Source organism: Colossoma macropomum, unplaced genomic scaffold, assembly GCF_904425465.1.
Source record: "Colossoma macropomum unplaced genomic scaffold, Colossoma_macropomum, whole genome shotgun sequence".
NCBI lineage: Eukaryota > Metazoa > Chordata > Actinopteri > Characiformes > Serrasalmidae > Colossoma > Colossoma macropomum.
Genome location: NW_023494790.1, coordinates 15,368,920 through 15,381,908, shown reverse-complemented (window position 1 = coordinate 15,381,908; position 12,989 = coordinate 15,368,920). Strand labels below are relative to the sequence as shown.

The window sequence follows — 12,989 nt, the reverse complement described above, 5'->3', positions numbered from 1 at the left end:
GCAGATTTCTTTAAAAAAAAACTAAAAGCAAGTCACCCAAAAACAATAGAAAATGAAGGCAAAGAATGGATGAACTAAATACTGAATAAGATTGAATGAGATTATATTTAGGTTGTTGAGGGTTCTGTATAATTTTCTGTTAAATATATGCTGTAATATGATGCTACTTAACAGTACTTTGAACATAAATTAAATAAATGAAACATGGTCTCTGACTTTTGCACAGTACAACATGAAGAGATCTCAATCAAAATTTCTGTAGTACTACTGTGGCTGTACATGCCTCAGTGACTCAATCAGCAATGGCACAGGCACGTGTGACACACACAGACACCAGACACACCCTTACACAAGAACTTACTCAGCCACAAATAAATTTCCATGTAGAACTTCTGTTTTCATTTCTGAAAGGGGAACACACCTCTAAACTGAAGAAATATGTAACATTCTAGACTGGTTGCTCACTTAAGTGGCTCTCTCTCCATTCAAAATTAACCACATTTTACTGCTCTGAAGCAGATTTCATGAACAGAAAAAAAAGCAGCTACAGTTATCAACCTGTTCTGAACACTGTTCCCTGCGCCACACCCAAAACACAGAGATTTATGTGAATACCATCAACACCATGCTCAACCATGTCCGTTCATGCACATTAATACAAGGCCATGAAACATGAATGTGAGTGCCTGGAAGGTAGATCCTTAGAACGCACACCCTGCAATTATCCTCGGTACGACATTGGACAGTTGTGCAACACCCACGCCCTGGGGCAACGGTGTGGAATTCACTCCACTACCTTCAAAAGTCTTCAACACCTGATATAAGAAACCTCTGTCTAAATAATTAATTAAGTTATACCGGCCTTACACCAAACGACTTTTCAAGCGATTTCACTGTCGCAGACAAATATCCATGTCGGAATAAAATCATGACAGTATTGTTAGAGTCGCGTCACACTCGTGTCATCTTGATCGTTTGGTGTAAGGTAGCCAAGATGGCGGTCTTAAGTCAGTCTTTTTCTCGTCTTCACGCTGCGACAAAATCAACCGTGTTTAATATTATCGTAAGTTTTAAGTCTTGGCTCATACAAATAGTGATGTGTCAGGGGCGCGCGTGAGTGCTTGCGGGCGAGCGCCGGCGCGCAGCGCAATAGAAAGAGAGAGAGAGAGAAAGACAGAAAGAGTAAACTGTTAATATTAATATTATTAATATTTTGGGTTCACTGAGCCTTTAACACTTAAGGAAATGTGCAGAGGACTTTAAGAATGCCATTATTGAAGAATCACCAATGTTTTTTTTTCTGTTTTGTGTTACAGTGGTTTCTTATTTTGTTTGTTTGTTTCTTATGGTTTAGTTCATGACACCCAATCAACATTGCTGAATCGCTGCATGTTGTGCTGATGTGTAAATCTTTATATCAAATTAAAAAAAAGTATCTGCACATTTTACAGGTTAATTAAAATTCTAGGTAATGATCTGCCAGAATATACAGTTCTATAGTGAACTAATCTGAGCCCCAGACTGTTACACACCCAGCCAATGTCTCTTCCTATTTGTACCACTATAGAGTGGAAGGAAAAGTGTTTATCTGCTTGTAAATTTGCACCAGGTGCATGATGGGGAATAATCTCAAAAATGTAGTTGCAGTCTTGTAAATAGCGACACTGCAAGATTCCTAGTCTTTGCAAAATCATAGTCTGTGACTAAAAAACATGGCACTGTCTTTAGATGTGAGAGGGTGTCAGACTTTAGTCTTTCAAAAGTCTTTTCAAAGTCTTCTAGTGTATGGTTAGCATTAGGCAGACTGAACAGAGGAATATTTGTTTTGTGATCTAGGCCAGACATGAATTAGCATCCTGAACAGCAAATTTGTCACACGCTCACCTGAGAGAGTAGGTGTAGCCCGTATTCTCTGCAGCATGCTGTTGAGTGGTACGTGTGCGCACTTTAGAATAGGCCATGGTGTCCCTTCAGCTGAGACTGCAAGAATCAAGGCAGGGGGGAGTTTACCCTTGATACAGAATGCAAAGTGTTTTCGCAGAAAAACAGTCACCCAGTGAGGCAACTCAACCCTTTAGCCTCTGATGAGGCAACAACTCCACTTTAATCAGTATTAGATACTTGCTACATATGTTGCAGTGTATTGAATTTGCACCACTGCTTAATATTAACAACACCACCACCAGGTTAATTTAATGCAATCGGTAAAAAAGGATACTAAAAAGCTGCTGCAAAATGTCAAGACACTCCCTGTCAGCTAGGTCCTACAATCCAAAACCTCTCTTAAAGGACAATTTCTGAGGCTTTTAAAAACTCAACATGAATCAACTGCAGAGACGTAAACCATGTCATTTAGAGTGGCTTGACGTGAAACTGTGCCTTGCAGATGAAATTTATTGACTCAGATTTCCTTACAATGGTGGTGATGAAAACTAGGAGTCGCAGTGTCTGCCATGCAAATATATCCGTTTGTTTACTATCCAAACCTACATGTCTTCTGAGTTTTTATATATAATGTTGATAATAGTAAGATGTAATAGTAAGATTAAAAAAAAAGGTTTCTTTAGGGACTATTCTGCCTTACAACACCCTCTTATACATACACACATACATACACACGTACGTACATACATACATACATACATACATACATATATATATATATATAAAATTTATATATATATATATATATATATATATATATATATAATTTATATATATGTGTGTGTGTATGTGTGTGTGTCAGGAATTAGGCAACATATTCATAACCGTTTCGTTTTATAATGTTCTATGAGGGAGCTTTTTAGAGTGACTAAACACTTAAGACGTCTGGTTCCTATCACCACCATTGTGTACAACTCTAACTTTGCAGGTTTCTCTAGAGCGGAGCATTTCTCATCAAAACATTCTGAATGCCTCTGTGTACATCTTAACAACATAATTATGCAGAAAATTTGAAAAACCGGTGGAATTCCTCTTTAACTGCTGATAGTCCTAAATCTAAATAAGGCAAGCAATTAAACTCAAATCTCAAAACTAAACACGATCCAGGATAAATTTTCCCTTCAAACACTCATCAGTGGTATTCTATCAGGCGTGGGTTTTGACTAAAAAAAAATTAACTAAGAAAACACAAGGTCATGCCTATAATTAAATCGTACTGAAATTAACTCCACGCAGATCCATTACGATGGGCCATAAACAAGATTTGATTTACTACGTTACAGACAAATCAGGCTCCAGTCAACTTCGCAGTGCTTTGCTACACCATAGCATGTTACAGCTTTGTCTGTCTGCAATCATAAGGAATTCAATAACACTGAGACAAAAACCGAGCGTTCAATACGAAATGTTTGCCTATGATCTCAATCCAAGAATCTGTAGCACATTAGACGAGCACAAGTGAAAAAACGTACCTTTTTAAAAGCAAGTCAGTGTCATCACGGTACCACAGAGTGGCTGCCTCAACCAATACGAGGTTTTAGGAGAAATTACAAACACCGCTGACGCGAAAGACAAAATAAATTGATAAAAACAAGCTGTCCTGATTTCGGTTTTAGTCCAACAAGGACTGTCCAGCTAGCTCGGCTTGGCGCCGCAATCTGACAAAACCCATTATGTTTAGGTGTGGAGAAGTGGGCGTGAATTAAACGACGAAGAAAAAAACTAAGTCAGGAAAACAGGACACAAAAGGTCCGCGCCTAATTCAGACCACACGCACCAAAATGGCCTCTCAGAAAAAGAAGCAGGGACTTCAGCCGTTGATCCTCCCGTCTTAAATAGACAGTACACCGTTAACCAGCCAACACAACGTCCATGTCCTGCAGACATTAAAACATGCCAGATAAATAATACGATGCATTACTATTCGTATAGTTGCGCTCTCAATGAATAAAAGGGTCATTTTCCTTCGCTATTTTTTGGAGTAATCTGACTGCTAAAACCATCTGACGGTTTAATTTACAACCCATCTGCCTACCTCGCCGTGTGTCCTTGATATGTAATACAGCTCAACAGCTCTACTTCGCAAAATGGAAATTTCCAGCAAAAATGCGCCACTACATTAAGCCACTGCTGGCAAAAACTGTGTGGCGAGTTTTAGGTCCACTCTGGTGAATCGGAAACGAAGACAGCGCAGCGTCTGGCTGCTTGAACGCACCCCGAAATCCTGAACGGATTTGAAAACGGAGTGCGGCGTCATTGTGCTGCTGCCGGGAAAACCACATTACTTAGAATATCTATCCTCTCATAAACGGACTCTACCGAAAACACCACGTCAATATTTAATGTCTAACATAATTCCACAAGGTCTGTGAAGGTTTGCCTATTCTCGGAGGAGAAAAAATATTTAATTTCTAGTGAATATTTCGATTGTGTCTTGCAAATACTTTATACATGATTGTGGAGGCACTCAGGTGATTCCTCAAATAAATATATGGAAGATAGACGTTCATTTGTCTTACAAGTCTCTAAAAAGTGTGCAAAACAAGAAAGCCCAAAGACTTAAATTTAACTGACCATTTTTGTTTGACTGACGAAGAGCCTCACTGAGTGGACTTTTATTTTATTTTACTTATTTTTCCCCTCTTAACTAGCTTACCTAGTTAGCTAACCTACCGTTTTACTGTTAAACATGGATGTTTTTCAGTGCTCTGTTTGCGATGTATGCTTTGTGTGATCTATCATGACACAAGGCTATAATGATACTGTTAGCTAAACTCTACAAAAACCTAAACCGTCCGACAGACAGACAATGAGGAAACTGGGGTTTGTTGCTAGATCAAAGTAAACGAAAGTAAACAAAGTAAAAGTTGTTTCTTACAGCTAATAAAGCAAGCACCAAATGTCATTAGATCTTATATTTCTCTCCTCTCCCATTTTCTAAGACAGAAAATAAAAAGGAAGCAGACGTCCTAGCTAACAGGTTAACGTTCAACATACGGCAGCAGCTCTCTGCATATATTCACATACACATATAGGTTAGCTAACGCTAGCTACTTATACTCCGATCATTAACTGAGCAGGTAAGTTAGCTAGCTAGCCACCTTAGATGTACTAAATTAACGTTAGCTGGCGAAATAGCTGCTTGGCTGAACCAATTAGCTAAAATTAAGCATAAATCTTATTGTCGTTCATACGTGACAGGTCTCTGGTTTTCGCTGGTGATATCTGGGTAAAGAAAATCCTTGCGATACTGAAAGACTGTTGTAAATTCCGTTAGCAAACTAGCTAACCTAGCTAGGTGAACAAACGTCAGAACCGTGTTAATTCAGGCTAATCGACTCACCTTCACTCCTCCAAAATCCGTCAAATATGTTGCGAATAATTATGTTTGTTCTCGTGGTAATTTAATAAAACGACTCAGTCTGAGTTTGAAAATTTGAAATGGTTAGCTAGGTAGTGGAAAATATGGGGCTCAGTAATTCAGTAACGTAAACGTAAAAGTTATCCGAATCGCCTGACGTCAGCGGATGTGCTTCATTCACTTAAATAAAACGACAGTCAGTTATTTTTTAAATCTTCAGTTTGAGCAAAGTGAAAAATATGTTCTTTAGCAACCCGTGTATAAGCAGTATTTTTTTAAAGTTTTTTTTAATAAAAGTAAATATAAAAATAGGTTGTAGGTAAAGTTTTAGAGAAAATATGGAGCTCTATTTATTTATTTATTTAGTTAGTAAACACAGTCAGTGTTTACAGTAACAGTCAGTTATCCACACAGATATACATACCTAGATGCCGCGTTGGGTCCAGCCAGGCACGTGAACGGGCCGCCTTTTTAGGGCGGTAAACATCGCTGCTGGACTGCATTCAGTAACAGTACAGAGGGGCAGTTTAAGAAAGATACTCTACAAAATTATACTATTTCAAGAAAATTGCACTCAGATAAAATTATATAACGGAGGGAACGCAGCGATCCACGCTCATGTTTGTGTGATGCGTATTGTTTGTGTGATGTTGGTGTGCAGATATGGCCGTGTGGTTGAAGAAGCACATAGAACCTGTTGATGTAATTGTTTTTCCTCTGGTTTTATATTAAGCTTATTTCATTTAATAGTCTATTCAGGGATCTTAACTTTATGTAGTAGTTATTTATTTACAATGACGGTTTGTAGCTAGGTAAGTTATAGCATTCCTTAATCCGTGTAGATATTCATAATAGATTAGAAAGTGACTGCTGCACCATCAATTAATCAATCAATCAAACTTTATTTAAACTCGGAATACATTGAGGGAGACCCTCATTTACATCGTAGCTGGGCAATACAGAAATCAGGGATTAAGAAATTGGATAGTAAAAATAAATCAAACGTTTTAATAAAAATAATAATAATAATTTAATAATAAGAAGCTACCAATAAATGGTTAAATCAATAAACCATTAGAATTACAAAATAGTAACTTAATAAGTAACAGATCAGATAAGGATAAAATAACTAAAAACATAAATTAATAAAATAAAAGAAATAGAACACGTAAGACAATAAATTGACAATATTAAGATAAATAAAAAGAATGCTAATAAAAGGAATAAAAAGAATGATAAAAAGTAAAAACAAAACAAAACAAAAAAAAAGTAAAACAATAGCTAAGAAATACCTAAAACATATCAAAAATCATATTAAAAGTTAAGTAAAATCAAATAAAGCAGTTGCAGGCTGTGTGGAGGTCATTAGAGACTAAAAGTTTAAAATGTTCATGTGACACCACAGAGCAAAGTTTTAGAGTTTCCTGTAATGAATTCCAGCTCGCTGGTGCACTGTAGCTAAAAGCAGATTTTCCCAGCTCAGTAAAAGCCCCCGGCACCTGAAAGGTAATCCAATCACTATAACGTATGGCCAGTAATCGCTTTATAGATAAAAGGAAGCCAATGTATCACCCGACGCACAGAGATGACCAACCAAACTTTTCATATAGTATACAATGATGGGTGTTGTAGGGGCCACCAGTAATGAATCTTAAGGCAGAGTGGTATACAGAATCTGTAGATTCCAAAGTAGTTACAGATGCATATCTGTATGCACGTCACCATAATCCAGAACAGGCAAAAGTGTAGCTTCAATGATCTTTTACCTTGTGTGCTTTGGAAAACATACTTTGTCACGGGGGAGTTTCTAATCCAGTTAGTAGCCCTGAGATTGAAACCAATGTTTTGCAGACTTTTTAAGAGTAGGGAATTATCAACTGTATCGAAGGCTTTAGAGAGATCAATGAAAATGGCTACACAATGTTTCTTTTTATCGATGGCACTGAAAAGATTGTCTAAGATGAGAGTGGCCGCACAGATTGTGCTGCGTTTTTCTCTGAAACCAGATTGGTAGTCTGATAAGATTGAATTTCTGTTCAAAATTGCCTTGAGTTGATCATTTACAAAGGTTTCTAAGATCTTGGCAAAGCATGACAATTTTGAGATGGGTCTATAATTATAAAGATCAGTGGCATCACCTCCTTTGTAAAGTGGAGTTATATGTGCTGTTTTCCAGAAACTGGGAATTCTGCTTGATGAAATAGATAGATTAAAAATATATGTAATTTGTTCCAAAAAAATCAGGGTCGCAAGCCTTAAAAAAAGGGGTCCAAACTGTCCTCTCCTGTACTTTTTTAGCATTGATGGTGTTAAGTGCTTTGGCGACTAAGTGAGGAAAAAAAGGGTGAATTGTAAAGAGGCCATGTCTTACAGCAGAGGGTGTATCTATTTCATTGAGAGGTGCTTCCATGTTAGTATTATCTAATAAATGTCCAGCAGCTGCAAAGTGACTACTAAATGCTTGGCAAATCTCTCTCTGATTAGTAAACTGTTGATTGTTAATTACAATATGATTTGGAATGGGCATTGATTTGTTATTGTGCAAATTAATTGTTTTCCAGAATTTAGAGGAATTTGTAGCTGAGTTTGTAAATATCTGGAGGTAGAATTCTGCTTTAGCATTTCTGATGTAAGAAGTACATTTATTTCTTAGCTGCCTAAAGGTATGTCAATGGTCTCTGTCACCATTTCTTTTAGGTAGGGCCCATGCTTTACTTCTTGCATTGAGCAAGGAAGATATTTCTGAATTGAACCAAGGGTTTGATCTATATCTGATTCTCATAATTTCTTCTAACCACCATCCGAGAGCCTGACTTTATTGTGCTGGTGCTTCTAATGCATCCAATAGCACAGTGGTCACTAAAACCAAAGAGAAGTAATTTTATCAGGTCTGTTGACTTGCTGGGATCATGGAAGTTGGGTCGTGTTGGCTCTGTAATTAGTTGCATTTAAACATAGATTAGTGTAGATAGCCTCTCCGCCACCCTTTGCGTTCCTGTGTAGATTATAACTGGATAGAGATAGTTCTGAATTAGATGCAGGTAGTTTTAGCTAGGATTCTGTCAAAACTACAATATCAGGATTGGCTTGTGAAATCAAAATTTTCAGATCATCCAATTTACTTTGCTGACAAAGGCTTTATGCCCTTGTCTGAATGGCTGATCCTAGGTTGAGTGCTAATGACTACAGAGATAGCTGAATAATAATTTCTAATTTCAGGTAGTCATTTAAGGTGGAACAGGAAAACTCGAACAAGAAGCTGGCGAATAGGAAGCCAACTTTAAGTTTTAAGTTATTCACACATTGATGGATTTGCTGATGTGTGTGAGATTGTTTCTATTGGAGCTCGTGCTAAATTCGTTTTTTAACATCAAGGGCAGACTGAATACTTTTCTGCTGGTCCAGACAGCTGATTAGCACGACCAGTTATTAAAGAAATAAAAGCTACCGAGAGCAGTCTGTGCAACCTAATGTCTGAGGATTATAGTAGAACAAATTTAGTGAAAATTGATTAAGTAATAAGGGAGTTGTGGCCAATTTAATCCTGAGAACTCATCATCTCTCAATACAAGTGAATTTGTTCACAAGCGGATCTTGACCGCTCCAACATGGCGGACATGCAGACGTATCACCTCAGATGGAGAACAATAGACAATGCAGCATCTAGTTATGTATATCTGTGGTTATCCACCTCTCCTGACCTCAGCGGATGAGCTGCAGTTACTAAAACATAAGTATAGTCAGCTTTTTCATTAAATCTTCAATTTGTACAAAGTAAAAAATATGAACTTTAAAATGTTATTTTTCTACAGATGGAAAAATGGGTTGTAGTTAAAGTTTTAGGAAGTTTTTACATATGGAGTGTGGTATTTTTTTATTTATTAAGTTATATATTTGTTTATAAAGCTCACTTGTTAACATTAGTGGATGTGGTAAATTAGTTTATTCCCGACATTTACTAATGATTATTTTTTTAGCCTCCCATGAACCTAAATGTGTCACCTGCGTTGATATTACTGTCACTATTGTTGACAACACTACTACTGGTAGAGAAATGTCAACTGAAAACTCAAAAACTACTGCTAGAAAATTTTCCTCTAAGTGTACAAACTTGCAAACATGCTTAAATTGATCAATGACAGCATTGCTCTTTCACTAAATGTACATTTTATCAGGCATATTGTATAATATGCCTGAGATATACAGCATAGAGTAAAAACTGTGCCAGCCAGCCCCACTCTCCCAGTACCAATGAATGAAGAGTTGGGCACAAGTAAAGAAAATAGTATAAGCTATAGACACTCTTTTAGTTATGCACTCAAAGAGATTTACCGTACCTACAGTAATGTGCAAAAGTCAGAGACCATCATTTATCATAACCTTCATTTATTTGATTTCAAATCAAAACGCCCAGGAGATAATTCAGAAGAGATAAGGTATAAAATAATCTACTTGCATAAGGAAGGGAAAAGTCAGAGGAGTTTCCAAAACTGGAATTAATAAGTACTTCAATACTTTAAACTTTCATTTTTGAGATCTGAAAATATCCACAGGTGTTTCTGTCCATCCTGCCACGGTGAGAAGACTTCTCAGTGGTATGGGTCTAAAAGGATGTGTAGCTGTCAAGAAGCCCTTACTAAGAAAAGGAAATAAACAAACAAGAAGACATTTTGCAAATCAAACAAAGAAGCTACTAGTGTTCTCAGACCACTGGACTGACCACCCCAGAGTCCATATCTCAACATCACTGAATGTGTTTGGGATTACTTGGATCGTGAGAAACAGAAAATGCAACCAACTTCTGAGAGTGAACTTTGGAGGTCTGGAAAAATATCCCTGCAGATTTCTTTTAAAACTGAAAGCAAGTGTCCCAAAAAGAATGGACACTGTAATAAAGGCAAAGCCAAAATTGTTTCTAAAACATGAAATTACTAATAGAAATGTGAAGGGGTTTAACACACAGCAGCAACATAAATAGGTGACTGTTAGTGAAACCTCCCAAGTTATACAAGTTATTATGGCTGTTCCCACTAATCAATGATCATGCTTATTATCAGAGTGAGCACCTAAATAAGAACAAACATCTTTGATTTAATGTATGTAAAAATGTACAACACAAATTTATTTATATATTTATTTTATGCAATAAGTCCACTTATTTATTATTAGACTTAATGTATAACACAGTGAAAATTTGTTGTGAGTTAATGAAATCAGTAAGTATATTGCATACATGAGCTAGACATTATATGAAATGTGATCGACAATAAAAGAGCTAATGATTATGAACAGTGTGATCATGTAACAGACAAGTAGACAGTTTCAAGTGAAAACTAACTGGAAAAAAAAAATCTGATTCAACAACCTGAACTGATTACAACCCCATTCCCAAAAAAGTGATGGTGTGCAAAATGTAAATAAAAACAAAATGCAATGATGTGCACATCAATTAAACTCTATATTTCATTGAAAATAGTACAAAGACAACATATCAAATGTTGAAACCGAGAAATTTTATTGTTTTTTGAAAAATATATGCCCATTTTGAATTTTATTCAAACAACACGTTCCAAAAAAGTTGGGACGCGGCAACAAAAGCTGGTAAAGTTGTGTAATACTAAAAAAACACTTGGTGGTTAATTGGCAACAGGTCAGTAGTATGATTGGGTATAAAAAAAAAGCATCCCAGAGAGGCTGAGTCTTTCAGAGGTTAAGATGAAGAGGGGTTCACTACTTTGTGAAAGACTGCGTGAGCAAATAGTGTAACAATTCAAGAATAATGTTTGTCAATGTAAAACAGCAAAGAACTTTTGCTTTTCATCATCTACGGTACATAATAACATTAAAAGATTCAGAGAATCTGGAGAAATCTCTGTATGCAAGAGACAAGGCCAAAAAACAGTATTTGCTGGCCATGATCTTTAGGCCGTCAGGTGGCACTGCATGAAAAACAGACATGATTCTGTAGTGGAAATCACTCCATGGACTTAGAAACACTTCTGAAAACCAGTGTCTGTAAAACACTTTGTCACTGCATCCAGAAATGCAAGTTATAAGTCTAAAACATAAAGAGGAAACCATATATAAATAAACAGGATCCAGAAACGCTGCCACCTTCTCTGGGCCCAAGCTCATTTAAAATGGACTGAGGGAAAGTGGAAAAGTGTCCTGAGGTCCGACAAATCAACATTTGAAATTCTTTTTGGAAATCATGGACACTGTGTCCTCCGGGCTAAAGACCACTCAGCTTGTTATCAATGCACAGTTCAAAATGGTATAGGGGTACATTAGTGCACATGGCATGGTTGACGTGCACATCTGTGAAGGCACCATTAATGCTGACCGATCTATACATGTTTTGGCAACATATGCTACCATCCAGATGACATCATTTTCAGGGAAGAATTTGCTTATTTTAGCAAGACAATACCAAACCACATTCTGCATGTATTACAACAGCATTGCTCTGTATTAAGAGTCCAGGTGCTAAACTGGCCTGCTTGCAGTCCAGACATGACACCCAATGAAAACATTTGGAGGGTACTGAAATGAAAAATACAACAAATCAGACCCCGAACTGTTGAGCAGCTGAAATCCTATATCAAACAAGAATTGGAAAACATTTCTCTTTCAAAACTACAGCAATTCTCCTCAGTTCCCAAACTCTTATAGAGTTTGTTAAAAGAAGAGGTGATGAAAAACAGTGGTAAACATGCCCCAGTCCCAACGTTTCTGGAACATTTTGTTGGTGTTAAATTCAAAATGGGCAAATAATTAAAAAAAACAAAACAATAACATTTCTCAGTTTCAACATTTGATATGTTTATACTATTTTCAAAGAAATATAGCGTTTAAATGATTTGCACATCATTGCATTTTGTTTTTATTTACATTTTGCACAGTGTCACAACTTTTTTGGAAATGGGGTTGTACAATAAATTTGAAAAGAATGAACAAGCTCTGCATTTTAAAATACTTTTAGTCAACTGATATAAAATCTGTGTTCTTCTGGCATGTCACTTTTCCATTACCGCACCTGGTGAAACACTTGTCCATCTCACTGAAGGGGCTTCACAATTTTCATTGAAATGTAGTTCTGAAAGAGAAAAAAAAAACAAATTCTTAATGAATTAGCACTTGAGTTAACTAAAGACACTGAGTGTCATTGATGCCGAGCACCAAAAGCTATTTTAGTGCTAATAGTGCCCCCTTGTGGAGAATTTTCAGCCTGCTAAACGTGAGTGAGTGTTACACGCAAGGGGCTGTATTACAGAAACTTCTTGAAGTCTTATCTGTTTAGTCACCATGACAATTTCAGTTAGGGTTATTGAATTTAGGACAGAAGCTATTACAGAACAACAGTTCTTAAGTTCATAAGCTTATCCATTAACTCCAGATCAGAAAACAGCTTCCTAACATGCTTCCTAACTAAACAAAATTTTCTAAATACTTTCCTAGCTTTAAGACAACCCCAGAGGTGTCTTACCTTCTGTTATAACCATCTGTTTCTATCATTTTATGCAGTGACAGACAGCACAGTTCACTATAACTAGCATAATGATGCTACATTTATCTACACTGAAAACAGTGCTTTGATTTTTTTTTTAAGTGTTTTAAAAATCGCAGAGACTGCAGACAGGATCTCCACCGGCCCCTTTTATTATCTTTGTGTGTTAATGTTGAT

General features: G+C 36.7%; 2 protein-coding genes across 16 annotated transcripts in view; both read right to left on the bottom strand.

Annotated features, from left to right (window-relative positions):
• Nucleotides 1-5,443, bottom strand: part of zgc:152977 (SUN domain-containing protein 1) — a 47,071-nt gene extending 41,628 nt beyond the window's left edge. For 2 of the 12 annotated variants that reach the window (XM_036572288.1, XM_036572293.1), the window contains exons 1-2: nucleotides 3,417-3,757; nucleotides 1,885-1,980 (exon numbers count right to left, since the gene is read on the bottom strand). In XM_036572288.1, coding sequence (XP_036428181.1) covers nucleotides 1,885-1,961 — 77 coding nt within the window. In that variant the 5' untranslated portion in view covers nucleotides 1,962-1,980; nucleotides 3,417-3,757. Of the gene's footprint in view, nucleotides 1-1,884; nucleotides 1,981-3,416; nucleotides 3,759-3,979; nucleotides 4,133-5,287 lie in introns of those variants that run through there. The other 10 variants (XM_036572297.1, XM_036572294.1, XM_036572298.1 and 7 more) reach the window with 8 other exon arrangements.
• Nucleotides 5,444-12,190: 6,747 nt separating this feature from the next.
• myof (myoferlin) overlaps nucleotides 12,191-12,989 on the bottom strand; it is a 90,268-nt gene continuing 89,469 nt past the window's right edge. For all 4 annotated transcript variants that reach the window (XM_036572284.1, XM_036572285.1, XM_036572286.1 and 1 more), the window contains one exon: nucleotides 12,191-12,401. In XM_036572284.1, coding sequence (XP_036428177.1) covers nucleotides 12,363-12,401 — 39 coding nt within the window. In that variant the 3' untranslated portion in view covers nucleotides 12,191-12,362. The remainder of the gene's footprint in view (nucleotides 12,402-12,989) is intronic.